This window comes from Piliocolobus tephrosceles, chromosome 14, assembly GCF_002776525.5.
Source record: "Piliocolobus tephrosceles isolate RC106 chromosome 14, ASM277652v3, whole genome shotgun sequence".
Lineage (NCBI taxonomy): Eukaryota > Metazoa > Chordata > Mammalia > Primates > Cercopithecidae > Piliocolobus > Piliocolobus tephrosceles.
The window spans coordinates 15030033-15052975 of record NC_045447.1 but is presented as its reverse complement, the minus strand read 5'-3'; the positions used below and the strand labels follow the sequence as shown (position 1 = coordinate 15052975).

Sequence of the window (22943 nt, the reverse complement as noted above, 5' to 3'; positions counted from 1 at the left end):
TAGAGAGAGAGAGAGAGAGAGAGCGAAAGCAAGAGAGAGAGAGAGCGTGAACACCTAGCATATAACAAATGCTGTTCTTTTCCTTAAGACTTCAGGTCTTAATGATTGATTTAACAAAGCTGTTTTATAGCTCCCAAACAACTCAGGACATTATAATTAAGAACTATGAGAACTTCATTCATTCAAATCCTACTGAGCACCTTCTATGTATCAGGCTCTGTGCCAAGGATACACGAGCAAACATGACGTTCCACTGCCTTCTGGAGAAGGCTTCAATTTTCTCATGGAAGGGTAGCCTAAGCCTGAATGTGATATAGTCATATATTTCAGAGAATGCAACTGCACCTCACAGAAAATCAGTGTAGATATATATCCAAGAACTGAGTGTGGGGATAAAATCAACACAACTGTATCCTCGAATCATCACGGATATCATAATGTTCTATATAGAACAAATCCACCATCCCTCCATCGACTGTGCACTGGGGGCATAAGAATAAGATCTGCTGTCTCCTGTTTTGTTTTTTTTTTGTTTTTTTTTTTTTGAGACAGAGTCTCGCTCTCTTGCCGGGGCTGGAGTGCAGTGGCGCGATCTCAGCTCACTGCAAGCTCCGCCTCCCGGGTTCACGCTATTCTCCTGCCTCAGCCTCCTGAATAGCTGGGACTACAGGCGCCCGCCACCACGCTCGGCTAATTTTTTGTATTTTTAGTAGAGATGGGGTTTCACTGTGTTAGCCAGGATGGTCTAGATCTCCCAACCTCGTGATCTGCCTGCCTCGGCCTCTCAAAGTGCTGGAATTACAGGCGTGAGCCACTGTGCCTGGCCTCAAGAACTCCTGCTCTTAAGAAGTTCATAGTCTAGCTATGCATATGAAGTCACTTAGCATCATTTCAGGCTGCAAATTGTCAAATGTTATCTATCATTATTTGAAAACACATCAGAAAGATTTCCTTTTCAGAGTCTCACTGAAAAAGTGAAAGACCCTAAAGTGAGAACATCTGATTTTAAAACACCAGTAGCAGCAACCATTTCTCTTTGCCACTGCTTCCACAAAAATAGGGTATTTAAAATTGCCATGGTGGCTTCAGTTTAATCCATGACTATAGTTCTCTCTTATATACTTCTAACTAGAAGAGAATATTTACTGGACATGACAATTTTGCAGGAGATGATCCTCCCGAACCCTAAATGCCTGTGGTTTGCCACCATGCAGCTGCTGGGCTGTGCCTTCACTTTACATTTACACATTCATGATGTGGTATTTGTGTGGCTTATTCCTCCCAGGTTCTAAGATGAAGCTGGAGCTGATACGTTTTAAAACTAAGTATCTCTATTGTGCTACACTGAAATATGACCACCAGCCTTTCTGATGTATACCATGGGGAAAGAGCTATCAGTCATTCATTTGTTCATCCAGTCAGTCAACAAACATTTAATGAGCACCTACTTACCAGATTATGTGAGGGACATCAATGTGTATAAAACATGGCCCCATGCTTTAAAGGAGCAAAGTAAGAAAGGAGCCAAGATTATTAAATGAGATCAAGTTAAAGCCTAGAATTCCTCCAGGATGGTGCAAGATATACTAGCTGTGTTTTATTTTTCAAGTATTTCAGAATATATGGGAATTTCATTTTGATCATATTCAGTTATGCTCTTTGAAATCATTCAGTTGAGATTGATAATAGTGTTTAACTGGATTTCCTGCTAGTTCCCATCTTCTCTCACTTAGAGAGCTACTTTTTACTTGGGCAGTCTACTTCTAGAACAATGGTTCCCAGTTCATTGATCATTTATTGTGTGACTCCAAGGTAACAAGACTCTCAAACTGGGTTCTGAACAACATCAGCATCCCTGTGATGTGGACAGTGAGATTTGGTGCCAATATTGAACGACGGTCATCTTTTCTCAATGGGCAACAAATGTTTTGATGAAATAAGTCTCAATTATATTTTCTCTTATGCATTTACAAAACTGACTGTAGGGCCAGGTGTGGTGGCTCACGCCTATAATCCTAGCACTTTGGGAGGCCGAGGCAGGCAGATAACCTGAGTTTGGGAGTTTGAGACCCGCCTGACCAACATGGAGAAAACCTGTTTCTACTAAAAATACAAAATTAGCTGGGCATGGTGGTGCATGCCTTTAATCTCAGCTACTCGGGAGGCTGAGACAGGAGAATCATTTGAACCTGGGAGGCGGAGGTTGTGGTGAGCCGAGATCTTACCATTGCACTCCAGCCTGGGCAACAAGAGTGAAACTCCATCTCAAACAAAAACAAAAACAAAAACAAACAAACAAAAAACCTGATTGTAATTTTTTAAATGACTCTAATTTTCAACCCTTGGTACCTACCACCCCTATTTATCTATAAGTGCTGGTGGGCAGTAAAATGAATAAATAACAAATAAATATTAAAGGAATTAAATATGTGATTTATTTCAAATCCTTTATGTATCATTTGAGATAAAAGCCATACTTTAACAATTAGTTCAAAAGAAAGAATTAAATGGGCCAGAATAATTTCAGTGTGTTTTGCATGGCTCCAGGTTCTCGGACACTTGCTGAACAAGTATGGACACCACTATTCTAAATTGTGGCGGTCTCGTCTTTCTTTTCCTCCTATACTTTGTCACCCAGGGATGGTCACTATCATTTAGTTAACATCTACTATCAGCAAGGCACTATGCTGGTGTTTGGTGCGTATTATTGCTATTTTTCTCAACAGTCCGACCAGGTATGCATTATTTACATTCTACACACAAGAAGAGTGAGTCTCAGGGTGGTGAAGTGACTTTCAGAGTCATCTTCTAGTAGATGACAGAGCCAGAATTAAAACCCAGGTGATTCCAAAGGCCATACTCCTTCCATCACGTTTGGTGGCCTCCTTAGCCACTTAGAGCCACAGAGTTATAGTGATGGTCCCTGAAGTCCTGGGGCAGAAGCACCTCCCCTTATCCTTGCTTCATTCCCAGGACATGATCTTGACTTCAGATGACCACTAAAATGGGAAAAAAACGTTAACTAGTAAGTTGCCAGACCCTTCTGCAGTCCAGTTTACACTCCCCCATCAACGCATCTGCTTAGCTTGGGCCTGTAGGTTTTGGCTATAATTTCTTATCCACTTGCCTAAAATATACTGGAAAATAAAACAAATGTTTCACAGACTTTTCCTACAGATATTCTTGGGTCCATATTCATGCTTCCCAGAGACACCGCTACCCACTTAACAAAAGCACAGGCTCTGTGTGAAAAACATTTTGGAGGTTCCTCAAAAAGTTAAACGTAGAATTACCAGATGACCCACAACTGCACTTCTTGGTATGTAACCAAATGACTTGCAAGCAGGTGTCCAAACTATTAATCACACACACACATTCACAGCAGTATTACTCAAAACAGCCAAAACACAGAAACAACCCAGGTGTCCATCAACAAGTGAGTGGATAAACAAAATAAGGTACATACAGATAGTGGATTATTATTCAGTCTTAAAGAAGGCTGAAGTTCCGATGCATGCTATAACATGGATGAAGCTGGTAAACAAGATGCTACCAAAATAGGCCAGGCAAAGGACAAATATCGAATGATTCCGCTTCTATGAACTATCTGTCTAGAACAGGCAAATTCAGAGACAGAAAGTAGACTAGAGGTTACTAAGGGCTGGGGGAAAGGAAAATGAGAAGTTGTTGCTCAGAGGATATAGAGGTTCTGTTGGGCGTGACTAAAAATGCTGCAAATAGATAGTGGTGATGGTTGCACACTGCGAATGCCATTCATGCCAATGAACTGTATACTTAACAATGGTTAAAATAGCACATTTTATATTATATGTATTTTTTATCACAGTTTTTTTTCCTTAAAGCATGGGCTCTTTAGACAGACCTGGGTGTGATGGGGTGAGTCCCAGCTCCACCACTCCCAACCTGTGTGGAGGGTCACAGAGCCTCGCGCAGACACACAGCTGCACACACACACCAGTCCCTTTCAGGCGTCATGCAGTTTCCTTTCCCCCGCTTTCCTTGCCTCCTTATCTCTCATCTTGCTGTACTGTACACAGTGTTTTAAGGTTCCTCAAACCTATGTTTAGCACAAGATGGAGGCACAGACAAATTAGTCACATCCCTTATGTGTGTTCTGGGAATCCACTGCTCGTCTGTGTGGAGGGCAGGGAGTGTGCACCCTCCCACCCATCAAGGGTTCTTCATTCTTTTTCCATCTTGAGCCACCGTGAGGCTGAGTCAACTGAAATCTGCTTCCTTGAGACGCTGTGACAAGTTGGCCCCCACAGTCAGGCTCCTGCTCACAGCCTCAGTTCTTCCACTCAGAAGGCTTTGAAATACAGCATTTCAAAGCTTTATTCACAAAGATGTTTAGTGGAGTATTACTTCTAATATCAAAAGATTGGAAACAACCTAAATGTCCAACATGGGAGGGTGGTTACGGAAATTATGGTAGTTACACTTGATGGAATATTCTGCAGCTATGTAAAAATGCATATGATATCTTGTTAAATGGTGGGGCAGGGGAAACTAGCTTTTAACTGAGATTTGGTTGTAGCTATGTAAACCCTTTGCATAATGAAAAAAATAAAGAGTAAATACAAAAGGCATATGTAGTAAAAATTAGTGGGACTATGGTGCTGTTTTGATTTTACTACCTCAAAAATATTTTTCTATTTTCCATTACGCCAAAAAGAAATCAGAAAACAGTTTTTATTTTTTTTCAAAAACAACACGAGATCAACAGGGTTACTCAACCAGGACACAGATACATGTTTTTCCAACCTGCTCCAACACAACCTCGTGCATTCATCCTTGAAAGCCAGGCTATCAGTCTGCTTTTATCTTAACTTCTGCGTCCTCAAGGGGTTTTAGGTGGATAAATATGACTCAGCAGAATCATGTGCAAAATCATGGGCTATAAGGTGGATGATGCCAGTGTACCCACAGCTGAATCTGGAAGCTGGCCTCTTGGGATGAACTAAGCAAGTGGGACCAGAGTGAGTTGGTTGCTGCCTGTTTAAACAGTTTGCTTACTGCCCCCACCCAGCATTCTCTCCCTGCGGGCAGTAGCTCTGTTCCCTTTATCTTGGGGAAGCCCAGCTAGCAGGCTGGCCCAGAGAGGATCACACAAGCTAGCTGAATAAACAGCTCCCATAGTGCTCCACCTACACTGGCCTTTCCACGGACACTGGCACAGAAGAGGACGTGTCTTCAAACGCCAATACCCATGGCTTTTGCTCTTTCACCTAACATATACCAAGGGCCTGCAGTGGGCCAGACATGGGGAGAGGCACCCTCACATGCACTGTCATGCAGCATGGGCTCTGAAATAAGAAACTCTAAGCAGAAAAGGAGATGAATTGAAAGCACACAAATCTATCTGCAAAAGTTCTTTAAAACTGAGACCAGTGTGTGTGAAATGTGTTTCAAAGGGGGTGTATTAGCCTTATTCAGATTTCCTGATGATATAATTTTAAACAAAGGAGGTAAAAGATTCCTTAAAAAATTCTTTCATTCTCTCTAGAAAGGAGGAACATTCAAGGCAAATTTTAGAACCATACTGCTATACATATCCTCCAAAAGTTGCAATCTTCTACCATGCAGAGAAAGGACCCTTGGCCTAGCAATTAAACTCATTTGTCTTTTATCCCCTTCTTGCCAAAAAGGACCCCAGCCCTAACTAGTTAATCCCTAACACACACTGCTACTCCCAGAGTTGCCTGGCAACTGCTAGGAGGCGTGTCAGAGAGCAAGAAAGGCCTAAATAAATGAGCTGGAGCCTGGGCTGCCGCTTGACATGGATAAAGGGGGTTTCTCCGGATGGGGCTGCCTGGCTGCTTGTGGCTCTGTCATTTAAGTCGAGAAGGACAAGTTGGTTTGGCTGATATTGTTAAATATCTTGGGCTTTGCATCTGATTTTCTCCAGGTGACTGAAAAATGGGTCACATGCCTTTGTGATTTGCAGACACCCTCCCCTCTATCAGGAAGCAGCAACCTCTGAAGACCAAAGATAGGACAGGATGCAATGTGTATGCACCAAACAGAGGCCGAGGGCAGCCCCCCTGCCTCAAATGCTTCCCTATTCCCTAATTTCCTTCACCCATTCTCCCGTCTATTATTCCAAAATATACTCACTGATACCTACATATGGTGCCATGACTGTGCCTGGCACTGGAAATGCAGAGAGAGTTACTAACACAGAATATGTGGAAACTAGAACAAAGACAGGCGGGAGGATGTGGTGGAGGGAACCTGGGTTTGGAGGTTGTCTGCTGGCTCTGCTGCTTCCTAGGAATCACTGCAGCCTCCGCTCCATTCCCCGTGTGTAAAGGGCTAGTGAGGGGCTGGGATGGGGAATTACTGAGAGCACGGATGGGAAGCAATTTGGAGTTTAACTGAGTGCTGACCCTGTGGGAGGCCACTGAGGTGAACTTGGCAGTGACTAGACACTCCTGGTATCTCAGTTTCTGACCCTGAGAGAGTCCTTTGGAATAATTCACCTGGTGTGTGAAGACACACACCACCAGGGAGCCAACACAGGCCCTCACCGCCCTGGGCCGGGCACCCAGCCTCCCCAACAGACCTGCAGAATGGGGAGGAGCAGCCTAGCTTCTGGCACAGGGCTGGGCCTCAGCAAGCGGCCCCCTTCCTCCTTCCTTCTGGACCCAGTAAAGAAAACAAAGCTCAGGAGTCCCCCAGTCAGCTGCATTCTGAAATTTTTCATCAGGAAATAGAGAGAGAGAGAGAGAGAGAGAGAGACCAAGGTGGTGATAAAAATCTCAAGGGAGTTCTGAGCGAGGGAAAAGGTCTTCGCGTGTGACTGCAGAGGAGGAGATGCCCACCTCTGCTTCTCAGGCCAGAGCTCGACCCCTCCTCACAGAGTCAGGCAGGACACGGACTGGAGCTGTCCCCCAACGGGCTCCAGGCTGGCAGGGTCCTCCTCAGACGGAGGAGGCGGGTGAGGGCCAGGGCCATGCCCATCTTCCCAGGGCCATCAGGACAGGCACCGTACTGGGCTTATTTAAGCCTCACTACACTCCTGTAAGGAGGCGATTACACATCCACTTTATGGAAGGGGAACTGAGGATTGGAGAGGTGAATAACTGCTCAGGGTCCTGGGAGGCAGAAGCAGAGCAGAGAGGAGCCCGCTTAGGTCCCTCATGTTTCCTGTTTCCAACAAAACACAACACTATGACTCTGCAGTAACCTGACAACCATGACCCCACCTCCACCTCCCCAACCTGTATGGGCAGTACCCCAGGACCCTGCATGGTGAGTGCTGCTGTGGAAGCATTACGAAGCAGTGAGCACAGGCGAGCCAGAGGGGCTGGTAGCGCTGCAGCTGGGCTGCCCTGCGTGGCCCCCATATACCTGGCCTTCTACCCTGCAGGCTCCCTCTGCCCTCAGGGACCTACTGTTCTCAGGCCCTGCCCTGGTACCCACCTCAGGGGCCATTCCCTGCAGACATTCCCCTGTGTCTGCTCACCAGCTTTCTCCCTCACCTTATGTGCCAAAGGCTTTAAATGGACTCACATCTGTTGACCCAGTAAATCCATGTCAAGGAATCTGCCTAAGAAAATAATTCAAACCATGTATGAAGATTTATATAAAGATGTTTAGCACAGTGTGGTTTAAAATCATGAAACATTACTGACAATCAAAAAAACCAGCATGGTGGTTCATGCCTGTAATCTCAACAGTTTGGGAGTCTGAGGCTGGAGGATTACTCAAGCCCAGGAGTTGGAGACCAGCTGGGCAACATAGCAAGACCTTGTCTCTACAAAAATTAAAAATAAATTAGCTGAGTTCAGTGGCATGCACTTGTAGTTCCAGCTAGATGGGAGGCTGATGTGGGAGGATCACTTCAGCGCAGGAGGTTGAGGCTGCCATGAGCCATGATCATGCCACTCTAGCCTAGGCAACAGAGTGAGACCCTGTCTGAAAATAATAATAATAATAAAATAGTAAACTATTTTTTTTACAAGACTAGCACTAGGAAAACATGGTGGGCCTTGGCTCTGATTTCAGATCACAGGAACTCGACAGAAATCTCTGAGGATGGCCTGGACATTTGCCTTTTTAAAAGCCCCCCCGCCCCCACCCCTCGTTCCCCTGTGCTTCTAATCCATGGCCAGGGTTGGTAACCACAAGGGTCACCTGATAGGCTCTGCTCAGCCACTGTCAATGATGTTTAAGAAGAGATTCTATGTGGTGTGAAAAATGCTTACACAAACTAAAAGGCAAAAAAAAAAAATTATTAATAACTAGGATACTGGATTGCTTTCTCAGGCATATCTCATCTACCTACAAGAAAGTTAAAAAACCAAAACCCCAAAATGGAAAAACAAAAGAAACGAAAAATCCCAGAGCCTAGATGGAAACCTGCCACAGCTGTATCTCACCTACCTCGTGACGATAGGATTATGGGTGGTGCTTTCTCATTTCTAGTCCTGTTACTTCAAACATTTTTTTACGAAGAACAGGAGTTCTTTTTTTTTTTTTTTTTTTTTTTTGAGACCGAGTCTTGCTCTGTCACCAGGCTGGAATAAAGTGGCACGATCCTGGCTCACTGCAACCTCTGCCTCCTGGGCTCAAGTTATTCTCCTGCCTCAGCCTACTGAGTAGGTGGGACTACAGGTGCGCGCCACCATGCCCAACTAATTTTTGTATTTTTAATAGAGACGGTGTTTCACCATGTTGGCCAGGATGTTCTCGATCTCTCGACCTTGTGATCTACCTGCCTCGGCCTCCCAAAGTGTTGGGATTACAAGTGTGAGCCACCGCGTCCAGCCTACAAAGAGCAGGTCCTATTTTTATAACCAGAGAAACGACTGAAAGACAAGCAGCTGTGGGGAGGGAGTCAGCACTGTGTTGCATGCACCCTGGCAGGCTCACTCAAGGCACCATCCTCCCCACTGATGCAGCCAATGCCTCCTCCCTATTTCTCGGGCTCACATGTACTTTGCAGTCATTATTTTAAACTAATCCCCTAAACATTTTTAAGAGACAGGTTCTCACTCTGTTGCCCAGGCTGGAATGCAGTGACACCATCTTGGCTCACTGCAGCCTTGAACTCCTGGGCTGAAGCAATCTTCCTGTTTCAGCCTCCTAAGTAGCTGTGACCACAGGTACGTGATACCACATCCAGCTAATTTATTTTTTGTGGAGATGGGGTCTCTGTGTATTTCCCAGGCTGGTTTTGAATGTGCCACCATGCCTGGCTGCCCCAAGCAATCTTACGTGGGGAATGTTGTCACCTCATATTTTAGAAGGGGAGAATTTGCCAAAATTAAATCTATAGTTTAAAGACCATCTAGGTGACTTGGTGATGACCTTGGCTTGAAGCTTGGTTGGAAAATTCCAGGTCTTCTGGTTTCCTTCTCCACCTTACGGAAGAAAGCCATTGTAGTACAGATGAATGGGACTGAAAGGCTGACAGGTCTGCCATATTTCATTGATTCTAAGATGAAAATTACTTCCCATTGTAACATTTCTGAAATCCGGATGTGTCTTATAATCGGAGGCATCCTTCAGTTATAATTGGCACCACTCTTTTCCCTTTCTTAATGGTACATAAACTAATAATACATCTTACAACTGAATAGCAGCTTACATTCAAGGACAAGTGCCATGTCTCCATCTAAACCCATCATGTTATCTCTAAGGTGATAGTTTTAATGGCTACATAATATTCTATCATAAGATGGACTTTAATTTATTTCACCAGTTACCTAATACGGATACTCAGTATACTCCAGTGTTTTACCATTGGGAATGCTGCTACTGTGAACACCCTGGTAGTAAGCATTCCCTTTGCTACTAGGGGTGTTTTCATCCTCTCCTAGGCTCCACATCTTGGGAGACATTTTGACACTTCTTGCTGTTCATCTCCCATATTTGATCTATTGCTGAATCTTGCTACTTCTTCTTTCACGGTCCCTGTTTCTGGTTGAGCTACCCAGGGCTCTATTCTGAGTTCCCATAACACTCCTCTAACTGGTTTCTCTGCCTCCAGCTCTCCTTTCAGCCCATCACTGTACTACTGCTCAAGGGTAACTTCAGTCATGTCACCTTTCTGCTCAAAAACTTACACTCTTCACAGGATCAAGTTCACTCTCTTAGCGTAGCATCCAAGGCTCTGCCAAATTTGGCTCTATCCTCTCCTGCAGCCCCATCTCCCCACCCAATCGCTCCAAACAAAATGGCCCACTCACTGGCTATGAGAGAACCTGCCTCCAAGCCTTTGCTTCCTCAGTTACCTCCACCCCCACTCTAGGAAGGGATGCTCCTTTCTCTTTTTCCAAACCTTACTCATCAGACCCAGTTCAAGTTTCACCTTCCTGATAAGATGTGTTATGGCTCAGTAGATCCTCAGGAACGATAGGCAGAGGTTTATCCTCATTTCACAGGTGAAGAAACTGAAGTTTAAATGGATTAAGCGGCTTGTTCAACTTTTAGACAGCTAAGAAGCGCAGAGCCAGGCTTGAAACTCCAGGGCTTCTGTCCTTAAATCCAGTGCCTTCCAGCGCCATGTGCAAGTACGACGATAAACTCCTCCCGTGGAGCAGCCTGTGCCCAGATCCTGCAGCAGCAATGTGCCCCGAGCTTCAGCTGCCTTTGGATTCCAGATGCACACATGCCAACAATGAGATCATTGCAAGAGTGAAAATACTTCAAGTCTGTCCGTTCCCAGCAACCCAAGCAAAGGATTGGGCCAGTTGTCCTATTCATTCCCATTTTAAACGGGGGAAGACAACAGTATTGTCCTTGAATTGTGCCAGCTGTCACTGCTTTGAACCTGATTGGTTTGGCTGGACCAAGATCGTGACAAGTAATCAGAGCCACGTCAATCTGACACTAGCAGGACACTATCAAGAACTGGCTTTAAGCTGAAGGGCTTTCGAAAAATCTAAGGGAAATACATCTCAGGAAGCAAAAAGAGAGTGTACCCCTTCTGCTATGTGAGCACACAGTGACGATGACACTGTCCAAAGCTCAGGCAGCCTAGAGAGTAAGGCCTAAGTGCCAGACGGATAAAAAGGAAGAGGAGGGTGGGGTTAGGACGCTGCTTCCTGAGCACCCACTGCCCTGGCCACTTCACAGACAGCAAGTCCTGGATGACGGGGAAACAAGGTGTTTGCTGTTATTCTTTGTGTTTTACTTGAATACACGACAGAGTCAGAGCAGTAAAGACACTTACCAATGTGTAATTGCGGCTTATGAGGAAGTGTGACCCCTGCTTATGCTCAGAATTTCTACAGAGAATACATTGCCTCACATCCCCTCAACTTTTGTCATTTGATCTAATTAAATGCTACAGGTTAAAGTAAAAATAGAAACAAACAGCCCTGGCCTATGGGCAGTGCAGCCAGTGTCCCTCACATCTGACTCCAATTCCGACTCCGACGAGGCTGGGTGTGACAGTGTCACTCACCCGCTCAAGACAAAGGCAACCCTGTGCTCCTGGGAGAACAGACCTGTCAGCAGGGTTTCCCTCCAACATTCTCCCCTCTATAGGGTGACCCAGGTCCCTAGGCCAATTCCTGCATTCTCCTCAGCCAGAAGGCCAAGAGTAGGCTGAGGAGAGAAACAGCAAGGAAGAGTTTCTCTCTGAAGCTAAGAGGACTGTTACTGTCCTTGGTTTCAGAGAAGACCTGGTGTCTTCACATCCTTGCAATCACGAGTCACCTCAAGAGGCAGGCAGGGGACATGGATGAGTTGACGAGGCCCAGAAAGGGGGAAGGGCCAGAGGTGGGCAAGGTCACTTCCCGGTCCTCACTGTGACCACTTACACCAAGACCCCTCGCAGGAGCCATGAGGCATGAGACCCAGGAGGCTCTGCTTTCTCAAGCGTGGAGGGGCGGTCCCTCGAAAGAACAAGGGTGGAGAGGCCCAGTGGGAAAGCAGGGGCTCTGGGGCCATCTGGCTTTTCCGGGCTAAGTTGTTTCTCTTCCCTGAGCTTTGGTTCCCTCATTTGTCAAGTGGAGCTGATCATCTCTGCTGCACAGGTGCACTGTGAAGCCCCAGGGAAAGCAGGTGAGTGTGAGGGCCCCGGCGCCGGATCCGACACACAGCTGGGGCTTACTGTCTAGGGTGGTGCACAGGGCGTAACAGCCCCTGGAGCAGCCAGGGTCTCACATATGATAGCACAGCCTCCTTGTGCTGAGAGGTATGGCAAGGGGAGTACACTGTCCCCCACCACAAACACACACATGCTCTTCTAGGTGAATCTGAAAACCAGAAGGATCATGGCATTTCTTGTGGCCCCTGAGGTATGCTTCTCAGCCCTGACCAAACACAGGCTCTGTGACATGCCACGGCTACTCACCGGCTCGATCTTCAGAGCGTTTCGGTAGCTACCGAAGAAAGCGGCCTGGGCCTTGAGGAACGCTCTGGCCACACCATCCCCAGTGGTTGTGGAGACCTTTTTCAGCCTGTTCTTCAGGGAAGAGATCTGGTGATGGAGAGAAAGAAAACACAGGTTGAGGACAGGGTCAAAGTGGGGTGGCTAAGTCCACTATATATGGAGCCCTGGAAGATCCTACGGATGGCAGGATCCGTTTGATACCTCAGTTACTGGAAGGACAAAAATGTGTTCAGGTCGGGTGCGGTAGCACACGCCTGTAATCCCAGCTACTTGGGATGCTGAGGCAGGAGAATCACTTGAATCCGGGGGGCGGAGGCTGCAGTGAGCCGAGATCACACCATTGCACTCCAGCCTGGGCAACACAGTGAGACTCAGTCTCAAAAAAAAAAAAAAAGTATTCAGAATTAGGGCATCTTTTTGAAATTTAAATGAATGTTGTTCCTATTAGAACATGTCTAATAAAAACAAAAACCATTTTTAATGACTTACTTCATGCCAGGTAAGCACTTTTGCATACATTTTACAATTTAGTTAATTTAACAATCCGGTGAGGAAGGGTTTAATGTTCCCATCTTACAAGGGTAAAACAGCCCCAGGGAGGCTAGGTTACATACCTAGGAACAAACTCAAGACATGGCCACATTCCAGTCAAAGTCTTGTAGTCTGAGCCTAAACTCAGACTTTCAGTTCCTATTCTCTACCCTCTTAAAGCTACTTCCAAATGTTAGAATAAAGGCTTATTTATATTTCTCACACATAATACTCTAAAGGAAGTGTGGCAGCTTATACTAACAGACACACACTCAAGAGGTTAAAACAAAATATTTGGAAGTGATGATAATGGGCAAAGAAGCCGGTAATAGATTTGGTAGACAAATGTAAGCCATCAGGTCCTATATGGTGGCTAGAAATGGGCTTGCATTTGACTTAAAAGTCTCCCAGTAGCCAAAGCAAAGAGGGAAATATGAAGGTTGTGAGATTTCACAGGTCCATGTACTACAAACAAACCCGTTGGTCAAATGAATAAAGATTCTCCCGAAAGTGAGACATAAAAATCAATGTAGGAAAGACTGTGTGACATGGTGGCTGTTGCCCTCAACATCAAGCTTCCTGGACTATTTCTAACATGCGTTTCATTCATCTCAAGGTGCCATCCTTCACAGCACACATTTCATGCTGCGTTCCACATAAGAGGAGCCCCTGGAACTGTGCAACGTGGTGACCTCGAGTTATTCATTCACTCAACAAGTATTTATTATTTCTTATGTACCTAGGACTATGTTGGGCGTTGGGAATACAAGGGATACAATGAAACTACACAGGGGTCTTGCCCTCATTCAACTGACATTCTAGTGAGAAAAACAGGAATGCATGTGGCATTGCTACTGTGACAAGCCTGTAATAGAGCTTGTCTAGGGGGTCAAGGAAGGCTTCCTGGAGGGCAACAGGCTTGCACCAAGATCTGAAGGATGGGTGAGGGTGGTTAACTCAGCAAAGAGGGGAGAGCACCACATGCTAAGTATGGGGAGTGGCATGCAAAGGCCCTCCCTTTGTGCAGAAGAGTTCAGGGAACAGAAAGAACCCTGGCTTCAGTGGAGAAAATGAGGGGAATATGGCTTGAAATGAGGATAGAGAGAAAGGCAGGGGCCTGAAGGGATTTTCTTCCTTCCTCTTGAGAGAGAAACAGAAAACTAATGATTGGTTTTAAGCATTTAGGTAACATATCAAGAGCACATTTCATGGAAACTAATTCTGTAAGAGACCAGCTACTGGTAGGACACTATTTAAAGAAAAAACTTAGGATACAATAGAAAATTAGATTTAGGTGATCCATGAATCTTTTACAGATTTTTAATATGAATGAGTGAAGATTATTTTTCTGGGTACAGGATCCATAGCTTTCCCCAGAATCTTAAAGGCACCTGTGACCCTAGAAATACTAAGAATCACTTGCCAAGAAGTCTGGGGAAAAAAATCTGATCCGGGAAGGACTAGATAGACTTTAGAAATGATCCATGCACATTATGTCTTGTTCCCAAGCTTCTGAGAGGAAAAATTTTTAATAGCTTATTGAGACATAGTTCACATATAAAATTCATTCATTTAAAGTACACAATTTGGTGGTTTTTAGTATAGTCACAAGACTATACAACCATCACTACTAACTCCAGATCATTTTTTATCATCCCCGAAAGAAACCTCATACTTATTAGCTATCACTCCCGATTCCCTACCAATTTCAACCCCACACCAGACCCAAGCAACCACTTACCTTCCTTCTGTCTCTACAGGTTTCCCTACTCTGGACATTCCATATAAATGGAATTAACAATAGGTAGTATTTTGCCATCAGATTATTTCCCTTAGCACAATGCTTTATGAACAAGGATCGTCCATGTTGTAGTATGTGTCAAGACTTCACACTTTTTATGGCTAAATAATATTTCGCTATATGGAGAGACCACATTTTATCAATCTGTTCATCAGCAGATGGACATTTGGGCTGTTTCTACTTCTTGGCTGCTATGAATAATGCTGCTATGAAGATTCATGTACAAGTTTTTGTGTGGAGAAAACGGAAATTTCGAGGTAACAATCTGAAAAGCAAAAATCCTCCACCAGACCTTATGCAATGAAGACAAGCTGGAAGGATACACAAAGTCATCAAGCAGTGCTCAGCGTATAGGAAGCCATTCATAAATGGGAACTGTTTATAGGAAAAACATCCTTTGCTATTGATAAAGGGCATGCCTCACGTTTGGATGCTAAACTGAGTGAAGATGGGACTGATACTCTCCTCTGACAAGTTAAAAGCCAAGGGGGCGTGCCCAGCACTTTGGGAAGCTGAGGCAGGAGGATCGCTTGAAGCCAGGAGTTCAAAACCAGCTTGAGCAACACAGTGAGATCCCATCTCCATAAAAAAAATATAAAAAGATTTAGCCAGCCATGGTGGCACATGCCTGTAGTCTCAGCTACTTAGAAGGCTGAGGTGGGAGGACTGCTTGAGCCCAGGAGTTCAAGGTTGCAATGAGCTATGATTGCACCATAGCACTCCAGCCTGGGTGACAGAGCAAGACCCTGTCTCAAAAAAAAAAAAAAAAAGAAAAGAAAAAGAGAAAAAGTAAAAAGCCTTGGGAACATACACTGAGGGGGTAGTTGCCCCACCTCTACTCCAAGAGGGGACCATGGAAAACAATCTTCATTTGGAAGCAGTTTGAAGTCTATCTCAACATCCGGTATCTACAACTGGTTTATTATGACCTTCCCTTATCAGGGACACAGGAGCCCCAGCCCCACAGTGGTGAGAGCCCCTGAGGAGCAATGCAGGCCATTCAGCACCTAGGCTGACTCTGCCTTGGACTTCCACCTCCAAAGAGAAGTACGAAAAAGAAGCATGCTCTATTAACATGCTAAAAATACTACCCGCTCCCTGTCCCTGCCCCCAAAATAAAAATAAAAATCCTGCCCCTCCCAGGGACTACAGTGACATTTCCATCCTTTGAAATGGTACAAGCCGCTGTCGCTCTCCTTCTGGCTCCTCAAAGGCCTTGGGCCACCTGTGCCGCAGATTATTCCTCACTTAACCTTCCCTGGCCTTTCTCTTTCATTCGGGAGGTGTTTAATTACCTTGGATTCACAACGCTGCACTTCAGGTGAGCCTCTCCTAATGGCCTTATTACCATTTTACACAAAGAAGGAGTCGTTGATTGTAACTGAGCAAATACTAGCGTGTCCCTTCCTGCCTGCCCCAGTGGTCCTGGGCTCCTGATGCCCCTGTGACCACTTAGGCCAAGAATTCTGAAGACCTCCTCTCACCCTGCAACATGGAGAAGCTTTTGTCTTGATCTGCCAGCACCTCAAACTTTGAAACTGCAAGTATCTGTGCATCTGATCCCTGGGGAGTAGCATTTGTCCTTTAAATACAAGTGAGGGAAGAAAATTTAAGGTTTAAATAACACAGAGTCATACATCTAAAGCTGAATTTGCTCTCAGTACCCCTAGGGGTGCTGGTCAAATCATTAACATTGGGATTCATCTGGGGTAATCTGGGTGTGTTGTAAGTGCCGGTGAGGATGGCTTCCTCCTTTAATCAGGTGTTATACGAGGAAGACAAAGTAAAGGAAAGGGGTGGGGGCAAAACTGAACTCACTAGCTTCTGTCTAAAGTGCCCTTTCCTCTCTGTGTGCCACACACATGCCGTGGGGGTTACCACAGCATCATTCGGCCAGTCTCCTGGGGCAGGTGTCAGGTATCAGATTCCCTACTTTTCCCTCCTTCCCACAAACATTCTCCACATGTCATCAACACCAACCCAGATATGCCCTGAATCCACTCTCTCCTCTCAGTGCCCATGACACTGCCCTGTAAATTCGGCTCCATCACCCTCTCTGGCCCAGACTAGTGGAACAGTTTCCTCGGTGGGCCTTTCTTTGCCTTCAGTTTCTCAATGCCATCCATCCATAACTGTCCTAGTAATCTTGGAACAATCCAAATCCAATCACTCTCCATCAAAACCCTTCAGCGTCCCCGCCCTTCACCGTCATCACCTTCAGAAAAACATCCAAACTTCCACGAGCGGTCTGTGCAGGCTGTCGTCGATCAGCCTCACTTCCACCTGCCCTACTTAATGTTAAACTTGGATATCCAGAAGCACAGGCTACTCTCCAGCCCATTTCCATCTCAGTAGCTCAGTCCTAGTTGTCTCTTGTCCCTTCCTGTCCTGCTTGTGAACATCTATTCAACCTCTGAAAGACCATCCAAGTCTCCATCAATTGGGGCCTCTGAAATACATTATCTCACATCCTCACCAGGAAATACCACATAGCTGCTAAAAAGGACATGGCAGTACTCTATGAACTGACACAAAAAGATGTCCGTGAAATACTTTCGAGTGGGGAAAAAACATGCAGGTTGCAGAGTAATATGTACAGCATGAATCATTTTAAAATTATATATAAATATATATGCAGTAAAAATCTAAAATGCTACATTACCAAACTTTAACCATGCAAGGATGCTTTCACTTTCTATTTTACACACTTGATTTTGATTATCCTTTTAAAAAAAGCATATGTTACTTTTATAATAAAGAATTAAAATGAGGTATTTTTCTTTAATAGTCAAATTACCCATTGCCTTGGGTTCAGGGAAAGAGGGAATCCAGATGTCCCCCCATCTGTGAAGCCTGCCCTGACCACTAAGTCTGAGCCTCCTTGGATTGAGCAGGTGGTCCCATGGTGAACTGCAGTTTCTACCTCCTTTCCTGATGGACTGAGTTCCCCGCAGGGCCAGCAGCCAGCACAGTTCTTGGCTCAGTGTACTCATGCAGCACTTTCTGCTGAATGAAAGAACGAACGAACAAGTGTTTGACATTGTGAAAGGCATTTTCAGTGGCTGAGCCTCACTGCTTGGAGGAAAGTCTAGGATCACATTCTTTAGTGATGGATCATTAATAGAAACTGGTCTCTGTTGGAAAGGATGGGAAGAGAAAGTGATATTCATTCCCCTTCTGAATGCCATTGCTAAGACACAACCACAATGGCAGGAGAAATGAACAACTGCATGCTGAATGAGTCAGAGGGAACAAGGAGACCAGTCTTATACAACCACAAACTTACCACATCCAGTAACACACACAGTATTACAGTATTGCCCCTGCCCCCTCTTAACCCAACCCTGTCCCCTGTTCCTCCTTTCACTGGTCACTGTTCTCAACCTCTTAGGTCCCTGGGCTTCATCTACTCCTCTGTCCCCCCTGCACCCCTCAGGCAGTAAAGCATAGAGTTTGAATCACAGAAGCCGAGGTTTAAGATTGAAAACCTGGCTTCCCTACTTTAACCTCTCTGAGCTTTAGTTCTTTGGCTGTAAAATGAAGTATGTACAACATGTATACATTGTGAGGAGTAAAATATAATGGATATAAAATGAAGAATGGACGTAGCAGAGTGCCCAGCCTTTTTTTTTTTTTTTTTTTTTAAGTTTACATTCATCTTTTACCAGTACTATTGCAACAGTCTTTGAGCTGGTGTCTCTTCCTCTATTCTCTTCCTAGTCTAATCCATCCTTTGCACTGAATTACCTTCCCTAAACAAGAGGTTATATCATGTCATTCCCTCTAAAATTTTTAGTGGCTCCCTACTGTGAATATAATAAAGTCTCAATTCCTTAGCACAATATTTAAGTCCTGTTAGGGGCTTGGCTCGAGCTCCATTTGCACCTTTGTCTTCCCCTCGATTTCAAAGGCCTCAAAACCCATTCCTAAACCTGGGATATTCTTTATCGTATTTTCTAACAAACTCTTTTTATTAAAAAATACAAGCCTCCAACTTTCTGTCAGAACAAACAGCTCTTTCTCAGGGCACGATGGCCTATTCCTTTGTTGATTCCTAACCTTTGCAGGTCCCACGCTGGAGATGTGCTGGAAACGGAACTGCAGAGGAGGGAGGGCCTGGCTCCTAAGGACTACCAGTTTAGCCCCTACAAATCGGATACGAGTTAGCTTACTACTACTTCAGAAGGGGTTCTCATGTTGCATAAACCATCATTCTCTTCTTTAGGCCTTTATATACCAGCAGTTTACATGTCTTTCTCCCCAGGAGAATGAAAATACCCTGTTAGTACACATTAGTGCTCAAGAAGTAGAGTATTTGTCCTTTATCATGTGGTTGCAACTACTGGGGCCTGGGAGTGGATGGCAGACTATTGAGTGTTCACCTCTAAGACAATCCTATCTATTTCTTTCCATCAATGCTGGCACCTTAAGATTTCTCAGCTCTTCTCCACTGCTCTGGAGAAAAAGACTAAAGCCCTAGCCTGGCCTGCAAGGCCCTGTTTGATTTGGCCACAGTGTCTTTCAGATGAGAGGCTCTTGCATCCTCCTTTGTGGCTTCAGCCACCCGCATCGGGCTCCAGTCCCACTGGCCTCCCCCTTACCCCAAGACTTTTGCATAGGTTATTTCTGGTGTGGAGTGCTCTCACCCACCATTGTCCCCTTGCCTAGAATTCTGCCTTGTCCAACATAACTTTCTGCAGTGATGGAAATAATCTATCTTCTGTCCAATGACATCCAATATGCTATTACTGAGCACTTGAAATGTGGCTGGCGTGACTGAGAAGCTGAAACTTTTATTCCATTTCATTTCGATCCATTTAAATTTAAATAGCCATGTGTGAATAGTGGCTACCATATTGGACAACACAGGGCCCTAAGCTGACTACTATTCATCCTTCAGGTCTCAGTTCAAATATCACTTCCTCAGTCGAACTGCTGAGGCTAGACTAAAGTTCCCCTATTATACACACTCACTTTATCTTTCGTTTAGGGACACACAACAATGTATAATGATACATTCCGCAAGAATCCAATTAGCGTCTGTCTCTCTCCTTTTTTTTTTTTCTTTTTCCAGATGGAGTCTCGCTCACTCTGTTGCCCAGGCTGGAGTGCAGTGGCACTATCTTGGCTCACTGCAACCTCCGCTTCCTGGGTTCAAGCAATTCTCCTGCCTCAGCCTCCTGAGTAGCTGGGATTATAGGCATGTGCCACCACACCCAGCTAATTTTTGTATTTAATTTTAGTAGAGATGGGATTTCATCATGTTGGCCAGACTGGTCTCAAACTCCCGACCTCAAGTGAACCACCCCCGTCAGCCTCCCGAAGTGCTGGGATTACAGGTGTGAGCCACCGCACCCGGTCTAATGTGTTTCTCTTCTATTAGACTGACCAGTCTAGGAAGGCAGGAACCATGTCCATGCTCAGTGCTGGCGCACCTCATGAGAGGCACAGTTCTAAGTCTGGCTCAAGTTAGTCTGTGCAGGTACTGCTTCTCTTTCCTGGGAGCTGCATTAACTGCTGGGTGTCACAGTTGGAGTTGAAAGTTTTTTTATTATTATTATTACAAATTGGACACACAGCAGCAGGTGTGGAGGGGCAATAGAGTCACATTTTCCTCCCCCCTTTAAGAACTAAGGCAAGTTGATTAATTCTTCCTCACCTGCATAAAGTAGGCATCAAGGCTTTATTCTAAAATCCCACAGGGAATGTGTGCGTCTGGAGAGGGGAGAAGGGGTTAGTGACTTGTTTTCCCATCCTCAGGGGCACATAAACATTGGCTCCCTCTGCCACTTTCACACTGGCAATGAGAAATGGCAAACTGTCATTTCCATTACATAAGTGTATCTACCTATACCTTCCTTAGTTCTTGCCTCAAATTCAAAACAAAAAGTCTTCATATGTAAAGGCAATCACACCCCAGTCTCTTTCTCAGGAATAGTTTCTGTAAGAACAAGATATTTATCAGGAGAAAGGAACAGAAACTAGTATTTATCAAGTACCCTACTAGTTCACAAATGACATGACAAGTATTTTCATATCCAGTATTGTATTAAAATTTCAGAACAAATGGCCTAGGTAGGCACAGCTATCCCCACTACACAGATGAGGAAAGTGAGACCCAGCTCCACATCACAATGACAGTAAGGCAAGGGCAGAAGCCAAAGTCAAGTCCAAGTCTTATCTTACTCCAGAGTCTGTGCTAGTCCATTGATTCTCACTGCTGCCAAGGTTTCTTAGACCACCAAATTAGATATGTCTATGATACTGGTTTATTTTTTCCCTGATTTAATATATCTCCATTATTGTTTCCCCTCATTCCTTGCTTTTCTGTTTCTTGAGAACATGGTTGTACCTTGACCTCAGTTGGCTTTAATTGCTTCTTCTGCATCCCATTTTCCCCTCAAAGATCCTGGTTCTCCACAGGGGAGTGAGGGCTGTGCTGTTTATGCGGCGCTCCATGCTGGAGCTGGCTATGACCCTACGAGCCCGGATCTCTGCTCCCTCCCTCTCCCCTGACAACTTGTGGGCTGTGTATACATCAGAAAGTTAGTGGCAAGAGCTAGAATTCTAGGCAGCTTTTCGTCAGACAAAAGGATCAATTATTATTACGTGAATGGCTACTTCGTTATGTGCTATATAGCGGCTCTGCTGAGCATCCCATGAATAAGCTATCGAATCCTTAGAATGACATCCTTGGAGTAAAAAAGTGCAATTTTAAAACAAAACCAAAAAAGGCCTGTTTCCACTATCTGCCAAATAAAGCTCAGGAGGAGTCTTGCCCACACATATACACTCCGGCCCCTCCCCAAGAGATGAATCTGAGTATCTCACCATTTGAAACTGAAACACACAGTAGTGAAGACTTTTGCCTTTTTCTATTTGTAAATCTTACCTTCCTCCAAATACTGTTTTTTTGTTGGCCCAGAGTAAGTGAAATTATCTTTGTTTTCCTTATACAACAATTTAGCTTTAATACACTACACATGCATACACATACACACAAATTAATGTAGCTAGAAAATCCTACCCAAGCTACAGGAGACTACAAGATCTGAGCTCAAAGTAAATGTGTATTTATATTTATATTTATATTTATATTTATATTTATATTATTAGGTGGTCATTCCATAAAAAGATTGCTTCTAACCAAATATGTGCATGCATGTATGCATACACATACACACACATATATCTATCTGGGGAGTGTTTTCAAAGAAGGGTTTTCTCCCCATACTTCTGGCAGTTCAGGTTTAAAGGTCAGATTTAAACTATCACCATGTTTCACAATGCAATCTGTGCAGTGCCGCGTAATGAAATGGTTCAGTAAAGGTGCTCATGGAAATTCTTTTAATTAGGTCTAAGGCTTTTCAGTTGTCAACATGAATAAACCAAGAAGCATTCTCTTGCAAACACAACACACAAAATTACAGTGTAACTTATCTTTGAAAAAACTGATATACACTTGCAAGAGAAACCTTATATGTTTTTTACAACACAATATCCACCAATTTTTTTTTTAATGACCAATATCTTTCAACAACAAAATGGACTGCAAACCAAAAATAAAAGGACTGCTCTATTTCTAACGAACCAGAACACTAATGCCTTTTCTAATAGAAAGTATTTGGAGGAAGACTAAAGTTAATCATAATTAAAAATGTTTATCAAGAGACTAATGACTTTCTTCATGTGCAAAAGCCACCTTTCCATTTCACTATAATTAATTCTACAGATCAGCAGTATCTCAGTCAGTCATGTGAATGTCCCACAATGACTCTGGCAAATTGAATGACATCTAGTAAAAATGAACCAAAATGCACTTCTGCCTTCAGAGCCACTATCTGAGGCCCAAAAGATGAGCATATCACAGCAGGAACGCCACCAAGATGCCTGCTTTCCAAAGCCTTGTTAACAAACTAAACCATATAGGTTTAGAAATTTTAACCATCAGTTCACAGCTAGAAATTGAAATTCACAAAACTCTAAGAAAACAGTAGGTTGCTTGGGGCAGTTGGGTTGCATTTGCACCGAGCTTTGAGAGAAAAGCAAAACTAAAACTATTCCAGTCACCACCAGGAGTTCAGATTTAGATGAATACAAAGGTGTTCACAAATGCCAACCGAACTTTAGACCTGACGTGGAATGAGACAACTCAGATGGAGCAATGGCAGCATATCACAAACATGCATAATAAATCAATGTCTTGATTGATCAACCAATGAATGTATTCTAGTGAACTCT

At 44.3% G+C, this 22943-nt stretch overlaps 1 protein-coding gene across 11 annotated transcripts in view; it reads right to left on the bottom strand.

Moving 5' to 3' along the window:
* The window catches only part of DENND1A (DENN domain containing 1A), a 546843-nt gene that overhangs the window by 162407 nt on the left and 361493 nt on the right, over positions 1-22943 (bottom strand). For all 11 annotated transcript variants that reach the window (XM_023217180.1, XM_023217183.1, XM_023217187.1 and 8 more), the window contains one exon: positions 12332-12457. In XM_023217180.1, coding sequence (XP_023072948.1) covers positions 12332-12457 — 126 coding nt within the window. The remainder of the gene's footprint in view (positions 1-12331; positions 12458-22943) is intronic.